This window comes from Polyergus mexicanus, unplaced genomic scaffold, assembly GCF_030449975.1.
Source record: "Polyergus mexicanus isolate NDT 795.1 unplaced genomic scaffold, iyPolMexi1.0 SCAF_13, whole genome shotgun sequence".
Taxonomy (NCBI): Eukaryota; Metazoa; Arthropoda; class Insecta; order Hymenoptera; family Formicidae; genus Polyergus; species Polyergus mexicanus.
Window position 1 is genome coordinate 8,632,283 of NW_027223333.1, and position 26,873 is coordinate 8,659,155.

Consider the following 26,873-nt stretch of genomic DNA (forward strand, 5'->3'; position numbering starts at 1 on the left):
CTACTACTCTGTTATTTCTTCAAAAATATCTAGTATACAAGTTGCTTGGCAAACGATAACAAGCGATATCCTGTAAATCAATATCTCATTCAACATATGTATGCTATAGTAAAGGAAAAGATTATTACACAGATAATTTTCGAATTCAAAGCGGATTCTTCGGTATAGCCGAAGCTATAGATTATTAATTATACAGTAAATTTTCTAATAATTCTAAGAGAATTTTCCTTATAGGCATCGCAGCATGTATATTTAGATTAAAATATATTTTCAATATATATTAATATAAATAAAAATTTTATCACAAAATCAAAATTTGTAGATAAAAAATAAGAAGAATTGTATCTATGGAATATGGAAAATATCTATAATATATAATTTTATATATAATCTATAACACTATACATATAGAGATTACTATATAATAATTATATATAATCATATAACTATTAATATTAATTTATATCATGAAAATAAAATATTCTTATTAAAAACGTAAATATTATTTGCACATCTATAGCATCGGAGAATCTGAATTGAAATTCTACGTGTGAATAGTTTCTGTGACTTAACATTTATATTTGTATGTAACAATAATTAACGTTAATCTTAATGTTTCTCCCGTATTATTGACATTGGACGTAATGGACCACAGTTCTAAATTGCATCCCGAAACGAGAAAGTATCGATTTTGTTATCGTGTCATGCGCTTGTTGTCATGTGACAAAAATTCCAATCGGCATTTTATGCATTTAGTGCATTCTCGCGTCCCCGTTTTTGTCTTATAGTTTTGCATTTCTTATATTATAAAGATTAAATATTATATTGGGGGGAGGCGTAAATAAAATAGTATATTTCTGACTATATATAGATTCTAATATCTTTGTCGTCGAGCATATATAAATACAGATCTAAAGACATCAGTCTTTGACATTTCTTTCCTTCATCATTCTCATCATACTTCTAGTAATATGATCTTGTTCATAGCAATAGTTAATATTTGGAAAATTAGTGTATATTTTATATACTAATGCTAAAATATAAATATTCGCGAGAAAATCTGCGTTTGCTTTACATGTATCTGTGAAGTGCTCGAAGTAAAGAAATACAAATCTGAAATTATTATCTATCTTCAAAACGAGCGACTCAATTATTCGAAGCAGCATACAAATTTCATCTCTTTGCGATTATTATACTTAAATATTGTTTTGTTCTACAAAGTAGAAATGCTACATTAGATAAGTACTTTTTTAAAATTATTAGGACATATTTTATATATGTATATACAAGGTATGTATTTCACTTTAATCTTTTCCATAATCACCAAAATTAGTGGCTATTAAAGAAATAATGTTGAAGATCAAAATTATTCCATTTCGTCTGTTCGCGTGTTTCGACAGTTCACGTGTAATTTGAAAAAGAAGCGTTAAGCTTTTGATGTGATTTTTTTTTCAATAACCACTTGTTTCAGAGATAATTACGCGGAAAGATTAAATTGGGAACGGTCCGATGTATATATTTAAATAAAATGTACAAGTTTTTATAATTTGAGGGCATCATACATAGAATTTCTACATAATATGCATTATTCAAGTTGCGCATGACTATGTGAATAAAATTTATTCTTTTCTTCAGACGAGTGTATTTTTTTGTAATACTTTCATTTGTCATCATTTATGTGCCTATATTTATTCGATTGCATAATAAATATATAATATCTATTAAGAACGGTCTGTTAGTCTCTAAAGCGCGCGGACATTACTGCGAAAGGGCGAGGCATTTTGCGTGAGAATAATTGCGGGAATCACGAGAACAAGATAGAAAAAAAAGAAAAGGAAAAGGGGGAGAGTCTTCTTCAATTCTGTGATTAAGATCGACGAGCGATGTGTGATAACATCATGAGGGGTCACAGAGCATCACGATGCCATACCCATGTTTTCTTCGTATGGTCGAATCGATGTGCCAACCATTGTTGTTCTAATAGTTGATACCTGTCCTGGCTAAGATATAGAGGCTTGCCACGTCTGTAACAATAAAATTATTTGTAATAATGAATATAATATATAATAACTATATAAACAACAGTATCAAACTAACTAAAAAAAAGATATTTCTATTTTTTTTAAATCTAATTAATAACTTGTTAGATAAAAAAAAAGAAAGGCTTAATGCTTCAACGAATTGTTATCTATGCTTTTAACATTGAAATAGCAAACACTTAATTGTTTTATTGCTAATATCTTTTTTTCTTTTTTATTTCGTAATAAGTCATATTCACTTTAAATCTCTGTCTTCTTCCTCGAAGTCATCGAGATATAAAGATCCCCATAAACACGCTCGTCGGCCGCGTATCACGATAATGTAAGTCGAAGTCACTACAAGATAGATGCCAGTTCCACCCCCACAATCGACCGAATGCTACAAATGTATAAGAACGTATCAAATTTGTATAAAATTTTTTACAAGTAAATCCGTTATTTGCTTCATAGATAATATTTTACATTTTTTTGCATATATATAAAATGTGCTCACCTGAATAGCTTCGCATACGTTCATCTGTTTGCAACAGTTTTGTTTGAGGCAGACAATAGTGCCGCACAACAAACAGATGCTGATTTCCTGTGGGACAGAATGACATTGGCTGCACTGCCGCTCGTGGTAATACTAAAAAAGAAATATAACATAGTTAGACGGAAATAAAAACAATATGTGCAAATAAAAAGTGTATGTACAACTTTAAAAAAAATGTGTGTTTGTGTGTGTGTGTGTGTGTTAGATCTTTATAATATCCTTAAACATAAAGCATATTATTTTCTAACTACTACATTACCGTGAAGATCTTTTCGTATTCCCTCGGAAGACTGAGCAGCTTCGGCACATGCCAGGATATGTGCTGCTCCATAATGAGATCGCGAGCCGGCTGGTGGTTCTGCCAGTTGACAAGAAATCCAAGCAACTGATCACACCAGAAAAGCGGCACCGAAACACTCGCCTCTTGTTCCTGCCAATTCAACGCCACTGTTGAATCGAAGCTGTCCCAACTCATGCCCTCCGTGACCAGCTCCAAATAGTAAACCAATCTCACAAACTCGCTCTGCGGCGTTCTAATTAGTGGTAACGGCTGTTCGTATAGGTGATAACGCAGCAACGATGCCACTCGTAGAAATGGCAAACATAACGACTGGATCTAAATGTGGATCGATCGACGGAGAATTAATGTATAAATAATAAATATATTTGTGACATGCTCAAGCAATTTTTATCTTTTTCCAAAGATTACTATCGCTTAATTAACATATTACGTAAATGTTTAAAAACAATTCATATCTTGCAACAAAATAATATCTTAGAAAATATTCATTTTGGAAAAAAAATGTTTACAGATTAAAACTATATTATTCGATTTTAAACACATACTTGTTGTTCGATGCAGTGTGTTTTCACTTTGGCGTAAGTGGGAGAAGACGATGTAGACGGCTTGTCGTCGTCTGTACCGGAATAAAGCCCGCTGTCGCTAAAATATTCGATAATCTCGGCCAATATAGTCTCCGAAGGCGTAGTAGCGCAACTATATCTCCTCTTCAGGATTGTATTTCGTTCAGGTCGCGAGAAATTACAACTTATTTGTAGTATCACCTGATAGTACAATAAGTTGTAAAGGACCTTTACCACGCCCGAGAAGTATGCTATGGAGAAAGAGTATATTAGTTTATTCGCTGTTCGATTACATCTCAAATATGGGCCACACAATCTATTTCGACATATAGTCTAAAAAAACGATTCGTATAATCACTTGCTTTTGTCATAATATTTAATATAATATAATTGCAAATATAGCCACAGTGAAGAATCTCAGAAATTTTAATTGGTCAGAGATTGTCGCAACATCGAGCGTGAGCGTGAAATCGAAGCCATTTGATATATAATATTGAAACGCACATACTTTGATCCAGGTGCAGCGGCAACAACAGTATGAATTGAATGAGCATAGCGGTCGGATCTCGCAGAAGCAAAGGAACCTCTCTTTCGCGTGGCGTCAAGGCGAATGAAGACGCCGGTTCTTCTATCAGTGGTATACCCGACAATTGCTGCCACACGTGGTGTACCGGCCAGGTAACCAGTACACGAGCGTGCATCGCCAAGACGTGAAGAAGCGCGACTGATAGAAAAATACAAATATTTTTCTAATTACAATGTTCATACAATTCTACAGATTAATATAATAAACATAAATACGCACGCGAAAGTTAAATAAGAAGTCAAATGAGATATCGGTTGATAAAATAATGTGTCAAGAGATGCTAACATACCTATACAATCGCGTTTAGGTGTCAGAGGCATCGTGGTGGGCGGTGAAACGCACAACGATCCGCCACGCTGCACGAGTTCAATCTCAAAATTGATTCGAGCTACTGAAGTTACAAAAAGGAACAAGCTTTGGTGACTAGGTTTACAGTACTTTTGCTTATATTTTAGATACGTGCAAGTCGTCATGTCCTCCATCGCTTTTCCCATCGCCACAGCCAGATTTGAAGAGATCTGTGAACAATGAATATACTCAACAAATGTGTCCTCGACATCCTAATTCTATCGAAATAAGTTATTCGAAATATAATGGATAAAAAGCCCATAAAAAAAAACACATTTCATGTCTTTCGTATACGTACCGGATTTCGTTGTACCTCTTTAAGGAAAGTGTTCAGATCTGCGAATATGGTCTTTGTGGAAGCGTGACGAGATCGCACCACTGCTGAGCACTCGCCTAATTGCGGCGACAATGGCAAAACAGAATTGGCCAACTGTCGACAGAGCGGACACAGGTACTCGCCCCGTTCCACCGCTAGACTTTGTTGCCGTTGTTGACTACGAAGAGATTCCAGATAGGATTTTAAACAATCTAAGTGTAGGTGGTGACCGCACGTTTGTACGTGGACACCGCCTTCCCAACCTAGATTCACCGAGATTAGCCACGAAAACTGCAAGATTACAAAAAATATACTATGTTATAGAAAATATAATAAAGAAAAATTTATAATCTCAAATAATAGAACTAAAAAATATGTAAAAAACTAAGTATCAAAAATACATGTATATATATATGCTATTCGTTTACCGTGTGGAATAAACGACTCATTTCATCCATCCTGCGATCAAAATGAGCCCCCCGGGTATTTCCCTTTGGTATAGGTGGATCTTCATCGGATGTGGGAAGAACTAGCCTGTCCGATTCCTGTCGTTCGTGACCAATGATACTAGTTGCCTGCATCAAGAAAGACATACTTACTATATCCGCGCATAAAATATAAAATTATCTTATGCTATTAAAATATCAATACCACTCTATGTGATAAAAGATAATATAGAATATTTCAATAATTAATACGAACACAAACAAATGCATTACCTGAACCAATACGACAAGTCCCATCGGTTTCTCCTCGCTGCTGGGAGTAGTTTGATTACATATCACACAATCGTATTCTTTTTTACTAGCTAGTTTAGTTGCGTTTTCCTCCTGATCCCAGTCCATTCCAGATGCACCTGCTTCTTCTATACAAAAATAAGAAGATAGGCATTGGATCAATATCAGTAATTGAATAAAGTTTTTTAATTTATATTTTTGTTCGAATAAAATATCATAAATTACAGTTGAATTCTATTGTATTACAAAATTATCTGTAATAATTTTTATATAATTTATATAATATATTAAAATTTATTTTACCGGTCTTCATTGCTTTCTCCATAAATTGCTTCTGTTTGTTGGCGAATTCCGCCATCAATTTTTGCTGCCTCTCCTTCGCCCTCTTTCGTCGTTCATCCCGTTCGCGATTCTCCCTCTCACGCTGCTCATCCTCCTCGCATTCCTGCATGCGAGGCCACAATTTGTTTCTAGTCTCAATAATAGTTTGTCTACACATGGGGTCTAAATCCGCTATTTTCCTAAGTAGTTGTGATATAAAGAATGGCCCGTCGCCAATCCGCGAGTCGCTCAGTGACGATGGCGACGCGAAAGAACTACTGCTACTGCTGCTGCTGCTGCTACTGCTGCCAGCTTCGTTGTCTGATATTGCACTCTGTTCAGGGTTGTAGCTGTCCGGTACTCCCGACAGTTGAGAATGTAACTTCAATAGCAGGGAAATTATGCTCTCTCCCACCTTTACAGTTTGTGGTTGCATCAATCCAGCCTGAAAAATATACGAGTACTTTGTAAGAACAAACATAAATTGTGCATGCAAAAAAATATATATACATGTAAAAAAAAAATGCATATTATATTACCTGTGGCTCCCTTCTCTTAAAATGTTTGTGAGGATTTGATGTAGATGGAACGATTTCTGTAGTCCTGTAGCTAACCGGTTGCGCCGCGACTATCTCATTTCCGGCCATAACCGCCGGACGTTGAGGAGCAGGTAGTAACGCAGGTTGGCCGCCGACTATATCTAATTTTTAATAAAAGAACATCATACAAAATAAATAAAATACTATAGTATTATATGCTGTTATATACGCATTAAAAATTATAAATAAAAATAATAAAACTTATCAGAAATAAAATTCTTTAAAAGGGAAATATATCAAAATGATATTCCAATAAATATGCATACGTACTATTTGGCGAAGGGAGCGATTCGATTGCTAAAGCCATAGATTCTTCTCTGGATGGTGGCAGAGCTCTTTGCAGAGGTATCGTTAGGTCATCCTCGCTGTTACTACGGGGTATAGCAACGATTCCATCTTCAGGTACAATCAAATCATATTCCACTGTAATGTAATAAAATATCATAACAATATTATATGTACTTAAATTAATTCTAGAAAAAACTTTAAGCAACATTTTGAATAAAATCATGTAATCGATATTTTATTTTAAATAATATACAATATAACATTTTTAATGACTGATAAATATCTTCTTCCAATCAAAAATATATATAATGCTATATATAATCTATACAAAAAATGCTGACCACTTGTTGATGGTAAGGCTGGCAAGGACGTAGCACTTTCAACTGACGGTAGTAAAGCCGGCAGAGATGTCGCGCTCGCATTTGATACGCCACTGTCGTCTCTCACAGTATCTACAGAAAATCCTAAAAGCTCCAGAGAGCCTTCTTCCGCGCCATCATCGGTGCCGTCATTCAGCATTAAGGATGTTGCCACTTCACTCATTTCTCCTTGAATCTCCCATTCAAACTCACCTAATCATTATTAAATATATTAGCGAACGTTTAGATTGTTATTATATACATTAGCACATAAATCAATTGAAACTCGTTATCAGATTTATTCTTATCATTTTATCATATTGTATTATATTGTATTAAATATATTTTCGTTTCTGCACATAATCAGCGTTTTTTCTTAAGCAAATCATATTATACAAAAAATTATACTGAGAGAGAGATTTGATGTTTTTAACATAATTATACTCACTGTCCGAACTGTTCGGCTCCGATTCTTGGACTAGAATCACTCGAGGTATTACTGTCCTCAGATTTTCGGACAAACTGTCACTTTCATACCATCCACCTAAATCCATATCCTTTATCATGCGAGAGCTACCACCGGTGTATTGACATAAAGGATTTACCTAGAAATGATTATATCACTGTGTAAAGAGAGTAATGAAATGGATATAGATCTAAGATAGATGTATAAGAGGGTTGTCGTAAATTAAAAAACAAATAAACAATAAATTATGTTGCTTATTTATTACATAAATTAAGAAATCTGAAAAAAGATAAATTATTTTAAATAATCTAGAATCATTCTATAAAAGTTACTCACAGATTTATTCGGCGAATCTGCAGTAATCACTGCCATCTCCAACAGGTAAATAGCTAATGCCATAACGTGCTCCGATATATTATGCCCGTTCACAGCCTTATACAGTATTATCAGAATCATAGCGTGAAAAACCCTGGTGCGTAGGACGATCCGGGGATCGTCGTAATCCGACGACACCGAAGCGGGATGTCTGAATGGCGGCCAAGGAGTAGCACTGTTTTTTAATTTGCCTGATTGCTTTATGCTACAATGAAAAAATATACTTATCAAACAGACTATTCTCTAAATACAAACATATGTATTCGATTGATAAACGTACTATTCCGTAAAACGATCCATGGATATCTGGAAGTCTCTTCTATGCACTGCTCGTAACAAAACGTGTAAAGGATCGAAGAGTTCGTCCCATACCCGAGGTTTTGGTCCGTACATACCTTGCTGCATATTGCCACTTGCTTCGAGATTAGGAGCTCTATATTGCGCTACCTGTAAACACATCAACAAAAAATGAGAATTAAAATCATCATTTAAAATTAAAATGTAAAATATTAAAAAAAATCTATTATATCACATTTAATATTTAAAAATCATAAAATTGATGGAAATTTGTGATATGTAATAGGAAAACCTTAAGGCTTAAGAAGATTAAAATGACGCAACATAAATGAAACACGATTTATCAACAAACTTACTTCAGCCAAAACAGATTCAAAGTCTCTGTTTTGTGTGGTTCCACAGCGTTCTGGCATCAGTTCCATTAATTGGCTATGCGTCTTATCACCCATACACAACAGAGTCACCATTTCAAGACGGGACATCTCAGGATCTGATAAACCTGGAATGAGAAAAATATAAACGGCTTAATGAGAGAGTATCGCTTCAATTATTTTTCTATTACGTTTTTATAAGATGCTTTAAGAGTTTTATTCAATAATTCAAGAAAAAAAAATTCTTAAGAAAATGTAATTTAAATCTCACCGAGATTCGTTCTCACGTTGACCAGTGTAGCCAAGAATGTGAGACAACTCTCTAACATCGGCGTATCATGCTCGCCTTCAAGATACTCATTTTGTGGAGCGTGATATAAGCACAGACTCATCCATTCTCTCACATGAAATCTGTATAGATTTTGTTTTAATGTATTAAATGATAGTACAGATATATATTCACAAAATGCAAAGCTATTTTCGTATTTTTACTTTCACTTACATATAAATACATAAATTTGTTGTAATTTAAAAACTTTCTCGTAATTATTAAAGCATATTTTACTTTTATAAAAGAATCGGAAATTATATAAATCAAATAATTATATATTATTCTACTTGACTATAATCGTATTGTTGAAATTCGATGCAAAAGTGAACAAAACAAAGGACATTACTTTTCGATGATGGTTTTCAGAAAGACATCCGGCAATAATTTCGTGGCGCAAATTTGCAATAGATACAAATCTGCATCTACCATGGAATTGCAGAAATTACACTGTATGTAGGTCATTGCTTGGCCCTTTATTTGCAGTCCGTTGCGAACCCATAATCCATTCAAAATCTCATAGAAAGCCACCTGAAGACAAAAACAAAAAGAAAATATTTTTTTTTACATATAATTTAACATAGACTTATATTGAAAATATATTACATATATCATGATATATAATATATAATATATTGTAATATATAATATTGTACCGGATATTCAATAACTAATTTTAATAAATAATTTCAAGTAAATTTCTTCTGTAAATTGTCTTTATGTATAATTTTATATTAGATTATAATATGTGTAGTATCTCAGATGTATCATTGTCGTTAAATTGTATTGACAAAACACATTTTTTGATGACGTATACAGATTTAATCGCATCGTATTTCGCGTAACGTACAGGATTTAAGCCAATTGCACACAAACTTATATAAGAGAAATACAAATACATTGCGTAAGCATTTTCGTATAGACACGCGCGACAAACTTTTAAAGCTGTGCTTTACAGCTGATTAACTTATTCGTCTTTGATGTAGTAAGTTGTGTTTTATATTTTCTAAGAAAAAATGGATTTTCTCGAAATAAAAATAAAATTATTCATTTACCGAGAAAAATTAATATTTTTTATACATCACATAAATAGTTGAAATATTCAATTTCCATTTTTTTTTTAAATCTCGACTAATTTCATCAAAATACTACTTATAAATTTTAGGATCTTTATCCTAGGCTTTAATAAAATTTGTCTCTTGTGTATCATTTACTTTTGTATGTATAATTTTTTTAAACGTGTTGCTTTTTAAAATGTATTATATATTTATATCTTGTATTATATATTTATATCTATATTTATAAATCAATTTATACACACACACACACACACACACATATATAAAAAAATCAAATGCAAAATTTTCCAAAATTTTCTCTGTCTAAGACAATTTGGATTGCATGTCATAAGCCAGCATTCATTCCAGATATTCTCCATATTTTCCTAGCATTCCTATGACAATTCGTCAGATCTGCTCCGTGCCCTAGGTTTATCGACATATCTTATACTTCTGTGCTTAAAATGGAATACATACAGGGTGTCCCAGAATTAGACAGAATAAATTTCAAGTAGTTATAAAGGACATCAAGGCAAATAAGGGCTTTGAAAAAAAATATTTTTTCAAAATTTTATTAATATAGTTAAATAGAAGTGTTTTTATCATGAAACTTCTGTATAAAACATTTTTTTATATCTCAAATAATTTTCGAGATACATCAAGAAAAACAAACAGCTGCTCTACATATGAGGGGTGATGTCATTTCTTAGAATCATTTTTGGGCCATAACTTGAAATTTTCATATATATATATATCGCGCTACGATGAGAGAAGGAAGCAAGATACGAAGCAAGAGTGCAACTAAAACGAACGAACCCAATCCATTCACATCCCGCAGCCGCGGGATATCCCCTACCATCTGTCCGTGTGTCCGTTGCCTTTCTCAGTCTGTTAACGGTCGCTCATCGAAAACGACAGCCGTTAGTCCCGACGCGTTAGCGTCACTAGCAATACTTGTACCCGACATCTTGGAACCTATTATTTCGCGTCGCGTGTTCTTCCCAAAATGGCCAAGTTCCGGATAAACGCAGTGACGCTGGTTCTCATACTGGCTCTGACGAACGCCAATTATGGCTTAGATATCAGTCTGAACGACGCCTTGGACCTAATTAGATTGAGTCGCGAGACTGTAACCGAGATATTGGAGTCCTGGGAGGTCATCCGTCCACATGGCGAATCTCTAACCCAGGAGACAGGGAGCGATTTCCTGTTCGTGAAGAGGATGGAAAGGGAGCTGCGCCAGTGTATCAATAAGGTGTCCCAAAAGATCGACAACTATCAAGAACGGATGGAGACTAAGACCGACACGATCTTGACGAGGCTGCTGCAGCGATTGCCGATGCAAAGGAGGCTGGACAACAGTCTGAGAGACCTGGATCACTACGTCGGCCAAGTGTACGGATTGTATAAAAGGTTCGAGATGTACGCGGACAATTCGGAGAGGTTTGAGAGATATACGATAATGGACTTCGCGAAGACCTGTGTGTCGCCGAGATTGGGGGACCTTCCAGACGTTCTCGAGTCGATACACAGACTGATGGTGCCATCCGAACAGCAGGTGTACAACAGAAGCATTCTCGTGCTCCTGGCCAATGAGATGCAGGTAAGTTGTACATGCAGCGATGCTGCAGTTTGTGAAGATGGTTGAAGAGATGTGGGCGGATTTTCCGCTTGATATTTGATAATTTGGCAAATAAATATAAATGGTTCCTAATCGTTGATTCGAGAAAGAGACTTTGTCCTCTCTCTCTCTCTCTCTCTCTCTTTTTTTTTAGACGAATAACTGTATCTAGTCACCGATCTGGAAGAAAGTAAAAATTTATTCCATGAACAGTTCATTATTTTTGACGTTATGTCAAAATTTTGGAAATCTAGAAATAGACGTCAAGAGATATTTCTTCCTTTTGATATCAATGATATAAAGAAAAATGAAATTTATTTAAACCAATTTTACTTCGAGAGATTTAATCTTTGATGTGTCAATTTGCTTCATTTTATTCATCGAAAAACGATTAGGTTTTCAAAATTATTAATATTTCATTTATTTTTATTTTTTATATATATTTAAAAAATATATAATATATATATGTTGATGATTTAAATCCTAAAATGTCTAATAAATTAGAAGTAAAATATACAATATCAAACGAAATCATTCCTCGTGAGAAAAAAAGTTTATCCCATAAAGAAATTTTGTTGACATGTCATATTTCTATGAAAACTATCGTTTATCGTGTTATATCTAAATCTGTGAATACTTTGGACTATAAAAAGATTAAATATTCTTTCAACTCTGTGAGGAATGTGTATCGTAACGCATACATAAAATCGATTATGATTAAAATAATAACAGATATGCAGGAAAGAAGCATTATTCTAAATATATTCAAAATATTCTTCGCTTTCCTCTCCCTATGTATATTATCAATTATATTTATTATTATTAGATATTTATTATATATTTATTACTATTATTTTAAGTATATTTTAATTATTTTTATATTTATATATTTATTATTATTATTACTATTATTATTTCTTATATATATTTATTACTATTATTTTATTTTATTATTTGCTTTCATTACATATATATTTCTCAATCTATATTTTCAATTTACTTTTTTAACTTATTATTGCGTTTATTATTTATATTATATAAAAAAATTTATATTTTTATTACTTCTTTTATGATTTTCTCTACTAATTACATTCCTTATCTGTTGTATCATTTTATTATTACGCTTATCTTCTGTAGTTTCGTTTGCTGTTACTTTCATCGTTTTTCTTCATTGCTTAATTTATTATTTATCCCTTGTTATCACGATTCAATGACAAGGGTGGCGCGATAATTACATATGCGCAGGCACGCGTATAAATAACGGTCCACTCGTGAAGAGTGTCCAAAGAACGGGCGATAAACAGAAAGAATCGTCATTGACATTGTCCTCGGCATACGTACCGTCTGCGTAAACTTGTGTCGGTTTAGAGAGAATTCATGTCATGTTATAATACAGAAATTAGTCACGAGTCAACGTCGTGCATAATCGCATGTCGGGAATAAGCGGAATCCATTTCCTCCAGATTGGAGGAATCTAGATTTCAGATGACAAAGCGCAAAAGTGAACGCGAATGATGAACGTTAAATCGCGACGAGCCTGGGGCATCCCGTTGTTATGAACGAGTCGATCCGATAACACATCGTAACAGGAGCCCCATTGTATCTATTTAAGCGCGGGTGGGTATTAGGTGCCGAGAAGTGGTATCGCACTTTGGATCAAGTGATCAACACGAAGCACGACAGGCTGCAATTTTACTCGCGATTTTATTCGCGGGAAGAGAGAAAAAAACGGACATCACGTTGCCGGAAGTCTGTCATTTTTTGATACTCCTTGTCCGGATAGACGACAAATAACACAAATCAGCGCAAGTCGTTCGATTATAAGATCATCGCAAGTTAATTGATATACGAATCGTAGCGTAGAACTTATATTTCCAGATCGTCTTAAATTCGTATTAAAAAATCATGGCTGTATTACAAATACAATCTCAATTATATATTGAATCATCCCCTATAGTTTTTTACAATATAATAATTCCTATTTTTAAAGAATATGGGCTTAATACAGTTCGCGGAAATAAGTTCCCCGATCTGAAATTAAATTTTCTAGGATGGAAATGCGGAGGCAATCGATAATTTTCGAATAATCAGCAATTGAAAATGAACAATTATCGCAAATTAATCTTCGGAGAAAATAATGAACGAATCTATATATATATCAATGAATTTTAGCAGAATTTCCATACACGAGGGATTTAATTACAAAAATAATTGAATAATAATTCATCTAATGCACAATATATTTTAACTTTCTCTGTGTAATGTATAATTTTCTTCCTATATAACTTTCCAATATTTTTATATACAAGATCTTTTAATCTTCTATGCAGCATTCATGATATTTTATATAATATTAATATCACATAATTAAAATATCTATTAATATCGTATAATTCAGATAATTTTAATATAATATAATTGTTAATATTGTTTGTTAATACACATGATGTTAATATTATGTTTATCAATATCGCATAAATTTAAATAAATATATCTATTATCCTTATAATCTCTGTTGAAAATAATTTTCACGCGAAATATCTCTCGCGTCCACTCTCTCGCGCTCTCGTGGGTGCGAATGTACCGGGTGGGACGCGAGAGGAGGGACACCACACTACGAGTTCGATACATGATGGGGAGAACCTGTGGGGGCCAGAGCTGGATAGAAGAGACATTGACGCATAATGTGAAACTCAGTCGAGTACGATCGGCCGATTGGTGAACGCGCGTGTTCGACGATCTGCATTAGTGTGCGTATGTGTGCGCGTGTGTGTTTGTGTCATTCTTGTGGTCTCGAAACGCAATATAGCGGGGGGGACTCGTGTCCCGCATTCCGCGGACACGCGAAAAGGTGCTTTGTCGACGAACTTATTGGCAAAACTTTCGCGAGTTGCGTCCTCTGATAATCATATACACAAAAAACGTATTAAATAAATTAAACGCCAAGAAGAGCGCAATTAATGTCAACGTATTCGTTTGAACACGTACGGTGTTGGAGGATTAATTTAATTTTTATAAAATATCGATAAAGTGTCTACGAAATGTCTAAAATATTACAAAATCCCTTAAATGATCTTTAAGCGCTCTTTAGATTTTTCTGTGTCGTTTTTTGATGATATTAAATTAATGTTAAAAGATATTTGAAAATTAGGATGTCTTTCAGGATTTTTGTTGTGCGTCTCTTAATCTTTCTCTATCCCGTCTGCTTATTGTTAGTCGTTTTATTTGACCATTACATCGCTACATTCGCTGGTCATTGATTGATAACAAGATAGACAATTACGTTTGTGTCTGTGTTATATAAAAGATAGCGATTATTTACGTTGCTCGCGAGTATGAAACATTAAAGTGAATGTCGGACGATTAATTATTGAAACAAAATGGTCGACTCTGATCCAGATTTAGGCAAACAATTTTTATCCTCGCAACTTGTTTCGCCTCAAAAGCGAAATTTTGCGCTACTTTTTAAGAATTATTCGTGAAATTTTTTTACTTTAAGATCATAAGGCCTAATCTCCTTATCATTGATTACAGGGATGACAAAAGACGAGTAAAAAGTGCGTCGGTGGAATCAAAGATACTCCGTTTTTTATTGACGTCTTTAAAAGTCTTTATTACTTATATTTACGTAAAAGATAATGTTAAAAAAGTATTACTAAAATATTTATTAGAAATGGGATGCACGCATAATAATTTCTGCAAATGTTTAAAAAAAATCTGTCACAATTTTTAGATATAAATCTCTATTATTCTTTTGAATTTGTCACTCTTGAGTTTTTTATTTTCAAATAACATATTATTTTACAAGGATTTTAAATCTTTATTGCTAAGAATAAACTAATAAATGTTTATGCTTTTTATGTAATCGTCGTCCGATATGACGCTGTTTCGTAATTCTCTGAAATTTAAAAGCTTAGAATTGACCGGAAGTTACGAGGAGAGGAAAAGAGAAGATGAAAAATATAGGAAGGAAAGAGAACTTCGCGAAATATTCCACGATGTTTCTGCGGTTAATATGAATGGTTATTTAATCCACTGCTACTCATCGGAGGAAAACAGTGTCATCTAGAAGTTTAACCGTTCTATATTATGCACTAACACGTCATTAACAGCCTCTTCCCTCTCTTTTATGTCATGATCCCCGACAGTTGTCACGTGTACATCTTCCCGCTCAATTAATGACGAGCTCACTCATGCGTAAAGGTCATATGGTTTTATCTCTCGCGAATTACATCGAAAATTTAATCTATAATTGAAGTGGCATATATATCCATAATAAACACATACGATAATAAATAATAATAATAAGTAGTTGTTAATAATAATAATAAAAAATAATAATATATAACAAATATAATAAATGAAACAAAACGATTTATAACACGATTTTAATCTTCGACTTTATGTACGTTTTTTCGCGTCTTCAGATACGAGACTTGTCCAAAAGGTAAACAAAGAAAGAAACTGACATTCTGCTAAGTAAATTATAAACGCGTGAGTCACCGTCGAAGGTCCGACTCCAAGAGGAGAAAGAATGAGATACCTCACGTGTCTGTTAACACTGGGAGTGTTGGCTGCGGCAGCCTTCGCCGCGATCAAGAATGACGCGTCAACGATTGACGTGCTTAGACAGACCCTGTTATATCTGGAGAAGGAACTGAGAAAAGATTTGGCCGATGAACGTAAATGGATCAACGTCGAAGCGCGACATAAGTATTTGCATCTGATCGAGGTGTACAAGAGATTCGGCAACCTGGTGGACAAGCAATTTCCCATGGACCGACGGGATCATTTGAACTCCCTGGACTCTCTGTGGCTCTGGGCCCGGGCCCAATCCGAAGCCAAGGGTGTCAACGGCCTGTACGGGGTGTTCAGGCAGATGCAGCGCGAGATTGTCGAGCTGAATGCGCCGATCAACGTTAATCAGCTGGCGAATTTCGCCGAGACGATCCTGCGGGATCCGAACGCCGCGATCCCGAGGGCTCTTGATCGCATCGCGAATCTGATCGTCAATGAAAAATTGTTCATCGCGGCTTTTCAGGTATCTAGCCGAAATAGCTGCGCGTCTCCTTAAGGGCCCAGTCTACTCTAGTAATATCAAAAATTGATAATTTTTAGAATTTTTTTTTTTGAAGAATATTAGAAATTGATCTTTTTGGCGTTTTACACATGTTTTTATCGACGTTTAAACAGTACGTCAGTATTTTTAAATTTTGGATATTTAGTTTTTTCCAAGATTTAAAAATACTAATGTATTGTTTAAACGTCAATAAAACCATACAATAAAATGTCAAGAAGATCAATTTCTAATATTCTTCAAACAAATTCCTAAAAATTATCAATTTTTCATACTGCTAGAGTAGACTGGGTCTTTAAAAGATTCTTTGTAAAAAAAAAAGAGAAAAAAAATCAAGGACATAATAAAGATGTATTCTTGTTATTCGAGACACACAATTTTCTCGAATAAATTAGGAAAAAGTAAATGTTTGTTCAACACAAATGAATATCAATCGTTTAGCAATATATTTTATAGACGGTTAGTGATTTTTAATTATTCTTAAAATCGGATATAGATATCGAGAAAGTTTATGGAAGCACATTTATCTGCCAAGGATTAAATATTACAGAGCGATACATTTATTCCCGATCACAAATAATTGTTTTTGAAGGCCTCAATTAACATAAATATGCTCGTCAACGTCTCCGAAAGATCTGTAAAGTGTTTTCGTACGTGCAGGAAGCGTCGCAGCAAATGTGCAATGAGATGCAATCGCCGCAGCAACTGCTGTACAATTTGTACAATACCGTGGCGTTGACGGAGATCAAGGGTTACACTATGATTCAATTCTCCTATATGTTACTTCGTCTGTACAACGAAGGTACTTGGCACCGACGATTACGTTTAAATATACTATATAGCGTTTTTGACGTCGCACGATCCCCATTGTACGATTAAGATCAATTTTAACAAACTCGTATTCCACTTAAAACACGTTTGTACGTAAATAGATGTTTCAAATTAAAAGCTTTAAAGCTAAATATATAAGATAGAAGATTGAAAATTCGATAAGATTCTACAGAATAACAATAAAGGTAATCGTGAAATTTTGGTTTCCGGATCGTATGAATCGAAAAAGCTAGTGGGATGCACGATTACGATACGTAAATGTATCTAATTCCTTAAATTTAATACAGGCAATAATTTTAACGAGGAGATTCAGACGTTGAAACATCAATATGAGATTAGGACATCCGAGACGTTAAGAGCCGTCAAAACCGCAATGGCTTTTGCTCCGAGAGATCTTTGGAGATGCGATCCGAGTGTACATAAGTTAGGTAAAGCTCCCCTAAAAATAGGATAATTAATTTATACAGATTTATATATCTCAATTGTTCAATTGATTTATAATTTATATAAATATGTATGTATAACTTATATACACGATTTATTTAGATGAGACTTATACCGAATTGAAGCAGCTGTTTCAAGGATACATCGTAAACGAGGTAGATCTGAACACCGATAACACGTGCAAGGATAACTGCGCTTATTACACATATGCTAAGGTATACGGTTGCTATAAGGATCAATTTTGCGCGCAACAACGCCGATGCAACGGAAAGATATTGCATTGCGAGTACATCGATTCCGATATGTGGATTTGTCCGTCAGTGAGTATTTTTAGCCTCAGGATATACATGTGATTAGGTAGTTTATAAATCGTATATTACAGAGAGAAAAATTCGGTGAAAGTTAAAAAAAATTTCAACTGTATAATACGGAGAAAAGTAGCTAAAGTATAATTTAAGATTAATTTTAAAATCAAGCTTATATAGAATAGGAAAATTAAAAAATTAGAGAGATTATAAATTTATAATGTAGTCAAAAATAGAGAAATTATGAAAAAAATTACTCTATGGAGTCTTAAAGTTTCGTCTTTTAAAAAAAAGAAAATACGTGTGATATGTGTGTGTGTGTGTGAGTATGAGAACAATCTTGCAATTATTAATTCGAATATTCTATCCATTTAGGATAAAAACAGCAATAGACGATACGAGTATATTGAATATGAAAATGGTCTCGTTTACGGAAATAAAAATACGTGTAACAGAGGCACGACCAAAGTCGACAGCTGGTGGCGGTGGCTTTTCTGGCATTGTAGTTATTGTTTTTGCTATTGCGACGATCACAATTCGAGCTCCGATCGGTATTTTAGTCTCCGATCTGTGATGTCCGATATCTCGAATAATAGGTAAATATCGTATAGGCAATTTAATGAAGAAATCAGTAGAATTAATAGAATTCGATGAGATGTGTAATATAAAATTTAAAATACAATATCTACTCATTGACAGAGTTATAACAGGGATAAGATTAAAGAAGATAAATCAGATTATTCATATGCAAATTCAAGAGGGTCAGTTGCTTCCACGTGGAGCGATTAATACATCCACGACTGAATGGCAACCGGTCGATGCTTTTTCGATCATGGACGTTAACGTTAGAAGCGGCATTGATTACCATAAACTCGTGTGGGAAAAACGCGCTTTGGACCTCGACGATTTACAGTCGTCGCAAGATCATCTCCTGACAGGTAATTTAAAAAATCGATTTTAATTGACGCCTAAATTTTATGTAAACCCTCCTGTATTCTTATTACAATTGTGATATGATTTAATATGAAATATCGTTCGTAAAATTATAATTATATATTAAATACGATTATATATCACAATATAAATCTGACTTAGGCGTTCGATTCCGAATGGTTGGTAGCCGTCTAAACTTGGAAGTAATGGTGACTCCGTTCAATTTCACGTCCGGATTATTAATCCAACCCAAGGAAAAGACCTTCTGGCATAGCAATGATATTACTGATAGGTACGAAAGTATTTTTCTTCCTAGCTTAAGTTCGCCATATTGTTAAATTTTAGTAGCATTTATAGAAATATATTCGCAATATTAATTAACTCTTCTATCGTCGAGTTAAAGCTCAATTTTTCATTGTAACATCCTTAACTTGTATTTGCATTTTCAGAACGGAGCTGAAGTTTATCGAACCCGACATACCGATTCGCAATCCAGTGCAGAACGTACCGGATTCCGCGATGAATCAATATTTGAACTTCGCACCGAGCGATCGACGAAAGGACGCGGCGCAGAGCACGATTCCCTTCCTCGATGTTCAACCAATCATACCGAACCCACCGGTACCGATCGCGGGCGCTGGTATCTTTCACAAGGGTCGAAAGGGTTCAGGCGGGTTCGCCGCCCTGAAATTGATCACCTACGACTTCGCGCCGCATCTGCAAATCGACCTACCACCGGCACCGCCGGTTCTCGAGACCCCGAACGCGATAACAGCCGCGTAAAGAATCTTTCACACTTTTCATCGAAATAAAGCGATTGAAGAACCTGTGATTTATATATATATATATATATATATATATATATATATATATATATATATATATACACAAACCTATACCAAGGACCTTAACATAGGTATCAAAGTAAATACGAAGGTGCAACGTATCGAGTATATGAAATATTAAAGGATTATGAAAATGGCTTTTCATTCTAAAAAATATGGAGAACATATTATTGCATATTATTGCATATTGATCATTTGCCATCAAATATATTCTAATATATTTTGTTTCGTGGAAATCTGATCAAGAATATCAAGATCCTTGATGTAAAGTTAACATTCATTAAATTAAGACTAATTACATTTAAGTATTTTCTGTTCTTTGTAATTATATTTAAATAGAGATTTTCATTCATTAATTTTGATATACTAATTATTAATTTTTTACTCACAATAAATCAATTGTGTATTTATTAGTGCATCGTATATATCCCAAATCAACAATTTACTAATAATTTATGTTGGCCGTCTTGAAATTGTTAGACAGCTTTGTTTAAAAATGTTAAGTAATTGATTTATATTAAAACACTACAGTCGCAAATTTAAAATCTTTCTGTATTAATTAAAATATAAAATAACAAAAATAAGAGTTGATAAAGAGATTGAAGTAATAGACATAAAACATAAAACTTATTTATATATAAGCGGAAAAAATTATGTATAAAGCTTTCTGAATTTATAAATTTTATAAATTGATGACTTTTGTACTGATGAATATGAGATGTAACTAAAGTTTGATGCAACTAAAATTTGACGTAAATTTTGATTTATCGTCAAATGTATGAATTAGATTCCTTCGTTTCTTAATTTTCGTTAATATTAACAATTTTTTTTACTATTTGAATCTCATATTGCATGAGTTTAGAAATATGTAGACAAGTATTTGCGACGACAAATTGTTGCCATTTCCTTTGCACAACTCGATTTCGTTATTAAATATGTTTCAGAATTAAGATTTAAGATTATAACATAGGAAAATATTTCATTTTAGATTTAGGATTAGTATTAGAATAGTATATATCACATGATAATTTCTTTTATTATATTGCAATTTTATATAAAATGGTTTTGTCTTCCAGATTTAGTTATAGCTTTGTAGCAGATATTATTTAGAATTATTGTATCAACTTTGTAATATTTTTATATTGTACATGACAAACTTTTCTTTATCTTTTCTGTCATGTAACTATAAATGCACACAAATCTTTCAAAATAAATTGACATAATGGCAAATGTCATATTTGCATATATGATAAATTTTTGCGAATAATATATATCCTATATGCTGTTAATTGAAAAGAAGTTCTTCATTCAAGTTATTAATCCTTCGCGAATCGAATTTTTTTCTTCTTCTTTTTTTTTTTTTAAATTCAATCAAATAATCTCTAATCAAATATAACCATATAATTCATTTTTCTTAAATTTAAACCTCCAGTTTTAAGAATTAAAGAGTTACTTTTACGAATTACAATATTAGCCATGTATCATGGAATTGTGAAGGATTTATGGAAACAAAAAAAGAAATGAAAGTACTCACCTGCACTCGCAGTGGATGCATCATAAGGAGATGTAACATGTCCGTGGGCGGTAGTAATTCGCGCAGAGTCGCTCCCTGTTGTCGGATAGCCTGACACATAAACACGGCGAGGTATCGATGAAGCGGTAGATGAAATGATACTTGCAAACTATCACTCTGAAAAAAAAAGTGAAGAACAATGTGTATAACTAATTTTCTAACGCAATATATGCACAGAACACGAACAAGAGTTTACACTCACCACGTTTGGATGAGTGTAATTCACGGCATCTAGCCAGTCTTGCAAAGCTGTGAGGCAGAAGGTAAGCACCCGCCGACTTAATGTTGCACTTTCGGGTCCCCGAAGATGTGACACTAGAGCCCACATTGGATATGCACTTGCCTCCAGTTCCGCGCTAAATGCCGCGTAATAAGTGTTAGGTTCGAATTCGACATGCTGGCTTAACTCTCTTTGGTTGACATTCATGCCTTGAAACATGGATAGAAAATCGAACCACATTTCCAAAAGAGTGTTATCGCTCATGAATCTGACCGCAACGGGTTTGTGTGAGAGCACATTGTTTAAATCAGACACCAAGGGCCAATAACAATGTTCCTTCATCACTTGACGTCCACAATCCACGACATAATGGAAGTTTTTATCCGGATCTGAAATAAACCTTTCTATTAATCTTAGCTCTTTAACTTGAATTCACGCATTCTGATTCATTCTGATTTTAAAACTGCAGAACATACCATGCAAGGTGTTTTGAATGAGTATTTTGCTCATCATGTATTTCAAACTAATAACCATAACGTGTAACAACTTCAACTGGTCAACCATCCTTAATGCTAGCTTCTCGTTGCTAAATAGCTGAAAAGTTTTACAAAGATTAAAAATTAATACATTTCATACATATATAAAAAAATTAATATATTGTAGAAAATCTTATTCTCATATTATACAAAATTAGAATAAATATCATTTACATATTTTCTTTTTTCTCCAATCATTGCATACTCTAGTACTATTTTTTAGAAAAAGAAAAATTTTTTAATGCAATTATGTGAATAAAAATATAATTTGTGTGGTTCGAAGATATATATAAAAGAAATTTCAGCGTGGACTATGATTAATCAAATATCCGCGATATTGCTCTGTTATCTAAGTTTAATAAGATAAAATTACCTGTACGCTAACATGTACTACTCTATTGCTCAACGTATCGGGATCCGTAGAACGCTCAAGCATCATAGAGATTCTACTATAGTGCAACACAAAGGCGCGAGTTAAAGCTTCTTTATAATCAGGATCTGGCAACATGTTCAATAGCAGACAAACCAATTTCTGCGGAAATTCATAAGCAACCGTCCAAAACATCAGTTCCTCCAAGAATGTAGTGTGCTCTAAATGTTCTTGAAGAGACACGCATTCTGAAACGAAGCGAATCGTGTCATTACGATACATATACAAATTGTTTTGTGTTTTTATCACGTTAGAAATTATTATTGAAGTTATTGAAATTTCCGTAATACGAATTGTCTATATCAATTTTATATATCAACATTATTTACCTTTATATTCATCGGGTGGTTCTGGATTTGGTAGCGATTTTACAGCATGCTGATATATTTTATTGCTATCTTGGCAATAGCTATCATACTCGGATTGTCCCGTTAAGACCGAGGGATCCATGAGGCCTCGGTACTTTTGCGGATTCGTGAGAGCTGATGTCATAACGTGTCTCATTAATGCGCCCATGTTGTTCAAATCTAGCAACATGGTCAAATATGAATCCGCTTCATGTATAGCACCTCTATAATCTGGCACACCCATTTTACTAAAATGAACAAAACAGTAATAAATTATTAATAGTTATATTAACATACATTATTGCAATTTTGTTTCCATATTTTTTTTTTAATTGGAGATCTTGTTATACATATGTACATTTTAAAAAATTAAGAAAATTAAGAAAGAGTCCTAATAAGCATGGATCAGAAAATATTTCCTACTTAAAATGTAGCCATTTTATACGACACAAAAGAGAGAAAGAGAGAGTGTTATGTAATTTTAGAATATATACATGCAAGCTATTATAAAGTATCAATTTATATTAAGTAAAAAGATTAAAAGTAGATAAAGTTTATTTTTTACATACTAGTTATTCATATGTTCTGTAAAATACAGCAAACAAAACCACTATTCACTAAAAACTCATAATTCCAAAGGTTAATAATAATTTCTGTGAAAGTATATAATGTCTAACGTACCAATTCTCACGTAAATGTTGTATAAGTCGAAGAATAATTCTGGGCATCATTGCCTCGGCTACACACATCAGATCCGATGGTGCGACTGATTTATTTACAGCAGCCTTTGGCCCATGTCTATCACAAAATCTGTAACATAAAAAACAAATTAGCAATTGACAAAAAAATATTCGGCAAATTTCGGTAAGGAAATCTGCGGTATCTTATCAAGATATTTGCTGATTGAATTATCCCATTAAAAAAAAGAAAAAGAAAATCAATAATAATTAAAAAAAATATATATTTATATAGACGAAGTCGAAATGTAATAGATCCTACAGATTTTCATTACTATATGAGATGTTTTCAATAATTATTAATTACCCAGTCTCCTTCATCACAGATGTATCGCCACAGTCACATGCACCACCTGCTTGGCTGAGGAACATGTTAAAATCATGACGATGATGATTTCCTTTTTTGAAGCACTCGGTACACAAGGACATACAGGGAGATATGCCGCATGTGCGACAGCGATATGCTACAAAGTTTGGTGTCCATACCAAACCACAAGTAGTAGCATTATCGTAGGTACGTACTGAAAAAAAATCAAGAGTTTGATCAGTAAATAGAATGAGCTTTTTTTGTCGAGAATAAAATTCTTATTTTCCTAAGAAAATAATTCTATAAAAATATATTTCCGTAATTATTATATTCTGTAATTATGTAATTTGTTAATAATGTGTTTATTGTTTTATTATAAAGTTTTAATACCCCCCTGAATATAAAATAAGTATGAAATGTATGTAAAAGCGCAAATTTGTTAATTTATTTTTGAAATATTTAAAGCCATAATTAAAAATTCTTCTTAATAATGTAAGTGCAAAACATACAAGATATAAACAGTAAGACAATCTAATGCAATAAATCGTTATATAAAAATAAATGTTTCTTTCAATGCTTTTATAAACTTATGTAACATTTGGAACATAAAATATAATGTAATTCTTGTAACACAAGTTAGGTTAAATTCGTCGACTACAGCTGTAACTCTCTATCTATACTTGTCTTCTCTCATAACTATATGTTTATCTGAAAAATTTAGCACTGCCAAATACGCAATTTGTGTATATTTATAACCACACATCTTTTTTATAAATCATGTGATGTTGTAAATAAAAAAAAAATGTCAAATGAATCATTTATAATAAAAATACATCCTATTTATATATAATATATAATTCAATAGCAGTTTATGATGATATATTTAATTTTGTCACAAGACAAGTCATATTATTTAAATGTAAAAAATTAAATGTGCTCATAAATTTTCACGTATAAATACTGTATATATAAATTTTATATACAGTAATAAAATATCAATAGAGATTTAAACAACTATTTTATCATAACTATATGCATACAGATATTTTAAATATTGTAAGTTATATATATATATATATAAATTATGTTTTTACAATTTTTATTATCGTAAATATATATCTAATAAAAATATTTGATGAGTAATACTGAAAATCTTACATAATTATAAATTATTATTTATCTGTATAAATAATTTTGTTGTTTTGTGAACTTTATATTGCGATATTACTTTGAATAATGCAAAAAGTTGAATATGCTAAAAAATAAGCCCTTAATAAATTGATAGTTTTCTGTGTACATAAAATGTTAATAATTTATCACAAGCTACAAGCAGGTGGTTATTATAAAAATAGTTTTGTTTCGTGTTGCATCATTGAATAATTAAAACAATAAATAAAGGGACAAAAAATAACTATAAGAATCTTTTTTACAAGAGATTAAAAAAATTTGTTGCGCTCTTTAACAAGTTGCAAAAAACAATTTTGACTGCTTGAACAATTCGTATCGTGGAATAATTCAAAGAGATAACGTTTTCTTCACAAAATTTTATTGATTCCTTTGTAAGACCATAATCGCGGATATCCACCTGTATTGGCGAATTCGTCGGGCGTGCGACCACCGGCCATCAACCACTTGCACCAGTCGATGGTTTCCCAATCGTCAATAGGCTTGCTGGGATTCAACAGGACGTCCAGCAGCTCATTGAGATACGGCGGACAACCACCGGTGTCCCGACCTGTGGTCAAACTGATATAGGCGGCAGCCCCGCGTTTTCCCTTGCCCATCAGCACTTGAACGTCGGGCGACGTGCTGCTGGAGGTCGAAGCCATCCTGAGCCTGGTCGTCTACCTTAGAAAAGAACGTCGTCTCGCACTCCTCAAGAAGTCACTCGAGTTTTATTTATTTTTCAAGTAGAAAGAGCTCCAGGTGTGGATTTGAGGACCAAGCGTTCGACTAATATCGGCCCCATATCAGCAGCGAGAGAACGCGTCTCTTCTCCTCGATCCGGGAAATGTCAACGTCGTCGTCGTCGCAATCGCTGCGATTGACAGCATGACGAAGTCGGCGAGAGTCCGACTCGTGATCCTCCGTTAACGTCACGGCGCTACGACCGCCGTATGCGGCAATCGCGATGATAAACGACGGTCCGTCTCCGTCTCTCTCTCTCTCTCTCTCCGAGTTTCTGAGGCTGGTGTCTTCCCCGAGCACCGGTCCGCGACGAATATATACCGTACGAACAGATCGCGCCCAGTAGGCGCCCCTACGACGGGGCGACGGGATACGCGACGCAACAGAACAGGACGACAGGACACGACACAGTACGGATATGGATACGGTGTAACACGAATGACGAACTATACACGACGATTCATCGATCGACGATCGATCGAGAAAACGAAGCCGAGGAAATTGGCGACCAAGACAACTAATACAAGACGACCGAGACAATCGAGTCTCTGCTGGCGCGTCCACTTGCTGTTCGCTCCAAGATCTGACTGACCGAGCTGCTTTATCGACGTGATGAGGTGAATACATACATAAGTGGTGTACCCGCAACGTGAACGTGCTCCGTCCTCTCAAACGAGAAGTGTGTTCCTTCAAAGACGCAAATGAAGAATTCACCCTGTGTCCCCGATATCCAATAGGAGAACGTGCTTTCTAGAGACTCTAGGCGACGATATTTTTGTTACTAGGAAATAGCTTCCTATTGAATATCCAATATTGTAGATCAGATATTGGACGCGATTTAAATTCTCCATAAAGTCTATATAAATAAGAAATCT

General features: G+C 33.8%; 2 protein-coding genes across 7 annotated transcripts; one reads left to right on the forward strand and one right to left on the reverse strand.

The window, feature by feature from the left end:
* Positions 1-440: 440 nt before the first annotated feature.
* Ubr3 (Ubr3 ubiquitin ligase) lies at positions 441-26,634 on the reverse strand. Of its 2 annotated transcripts, none has more exons than XM_070305686.1 (28): positions 25,676-26,634; positions 24,091-24,304; positions 23,728-23,856; positions 23,029-23,294; positions 22,643-22,887; positions 22,210-22,327; positions 21,716-22,122; positions 21,475-21,630; positions 9,176-9,357; positions 8,770-8,909; positions 8,484-8,626; positions 8,111-8,277; positions 7,792-8,035; positions 7,438-7,594; positions 6,972-7,202; positions 6,613-6,765; positions 6,283-6,443; positions 5,726-6,206; positions 5,405-5,550; positions 5,114-5,260; positions 4,668-4,976; positions 4,311-4,539; positions 3,944-4,159; positions 3,418-3,686; positions 2,831-3,187; positions 2,533-2,664; positions 2,279-2,418; positions 441-2,024 (listed from the first exon to the last, which is right to left on the reverse strand). In XM_070305686.1, exons 1-28 carry the CDS (start codon positions 25,917-25,919, stop codon positions 1,907-1,909), a joined length of 5,901 nt encoding a protein of 1,966 aa, XP_070161787.1. In that variant the 5' UTR covers positions 25,920-26,634; the 3' UTR covers positions 441-1,906. The 2 variants fall into 2 exon arrangements, with proteins under 2 accessions (XP_070161787.1, XP_070161788.1); XM_070305687.1 differs by having other exon boundaries at positions 443-2,024; positions 5,726-6,188.
* Positions 10,760-21,120, forward strand: Orion (orion). Of its 5 annotated transcripts, XM_070305707.1 has the most exons (10): positions 14,187-14,356; positions 15,423-15,514; positions 15,933-16,546; positions 17,243-17,384; positions 17,701-17,841; positions 17,960-18,177; positions 18,538-18,758; positions 18,862-19,100; positions 19,258-19,387; positions 19,545-21,111. In XM_070305707.1, the coding sequence occupies exons 3-10, from the start codon at positions 16,040-16,042 to the stop codon at positions 19,876-19,878; spliced, it is 1,932 nt and encodes a 643-aa protein (XP_070161808.1). In that variant the 5' UTR covers positions 14,187-14,356; positions 15,423-15,514; positions 15,933-16,039; the 3' UTR covers positions 19,879-21,111. The 5 variants fall into 5 exon arrangements, with proteins under 5 accessions (XP_070161805.1, XP_070161809.1, XP_070161808.1 ...); XM_070305708.1 differs by lacking the exon at positions 15,423-15,514 and having other exon boundaries at positions 14,167-14,255; XM_070305706.1 differs by lacking the exon at positions 15,423-15,514 and having other exon boundaries at positions 14,187-14,489.
* Positions 26,635-26,873: the final 239 nt, after the last annotated feature.

Coding starts and splice junctions, on each gene's coding strand:
- Orion (XM_070305704.1), top strand. CDS start 10,891: ATGGCCAAGTTCCGGATAAACGCAGTGACGCTGGTTCTCATACTGGCT. Junction 17,385..17,700: donor ACTTCGTCTGTACAACGAAG/GTACTTGGCACC, acceptor AATTTAATACAG/GCAATAATTTTAACGAGGAG. Junction 18,178..18,537: donor ATATGTGGATTTGTCCGTCA/GTGAGTATTTTT, acceptor CTATCCATTTAG/GATAAAAACAGCAATAGACG.
- Ubr3 (XM_070305686.1), bottom strand. CDS start 25,919: ATGGCTTCGACCTCCAGCAGCACGTCGCCCGACGTTCAAGTGCTGATG. Junction 22,888..23,028: donor ACCACCCGATGAATATAAAG/GTAAATAATGTT, acceptor GCTTCGTTTCAG/AATGCGTGTCTCTTCAAGAA. Junction 2,665..2,830: donor AATACGAAAAGATCTTCACG/GTAATGTAGTAG, acceptor TTTCTTTTTTAG/TATTACCACGAGCGGCAGTG.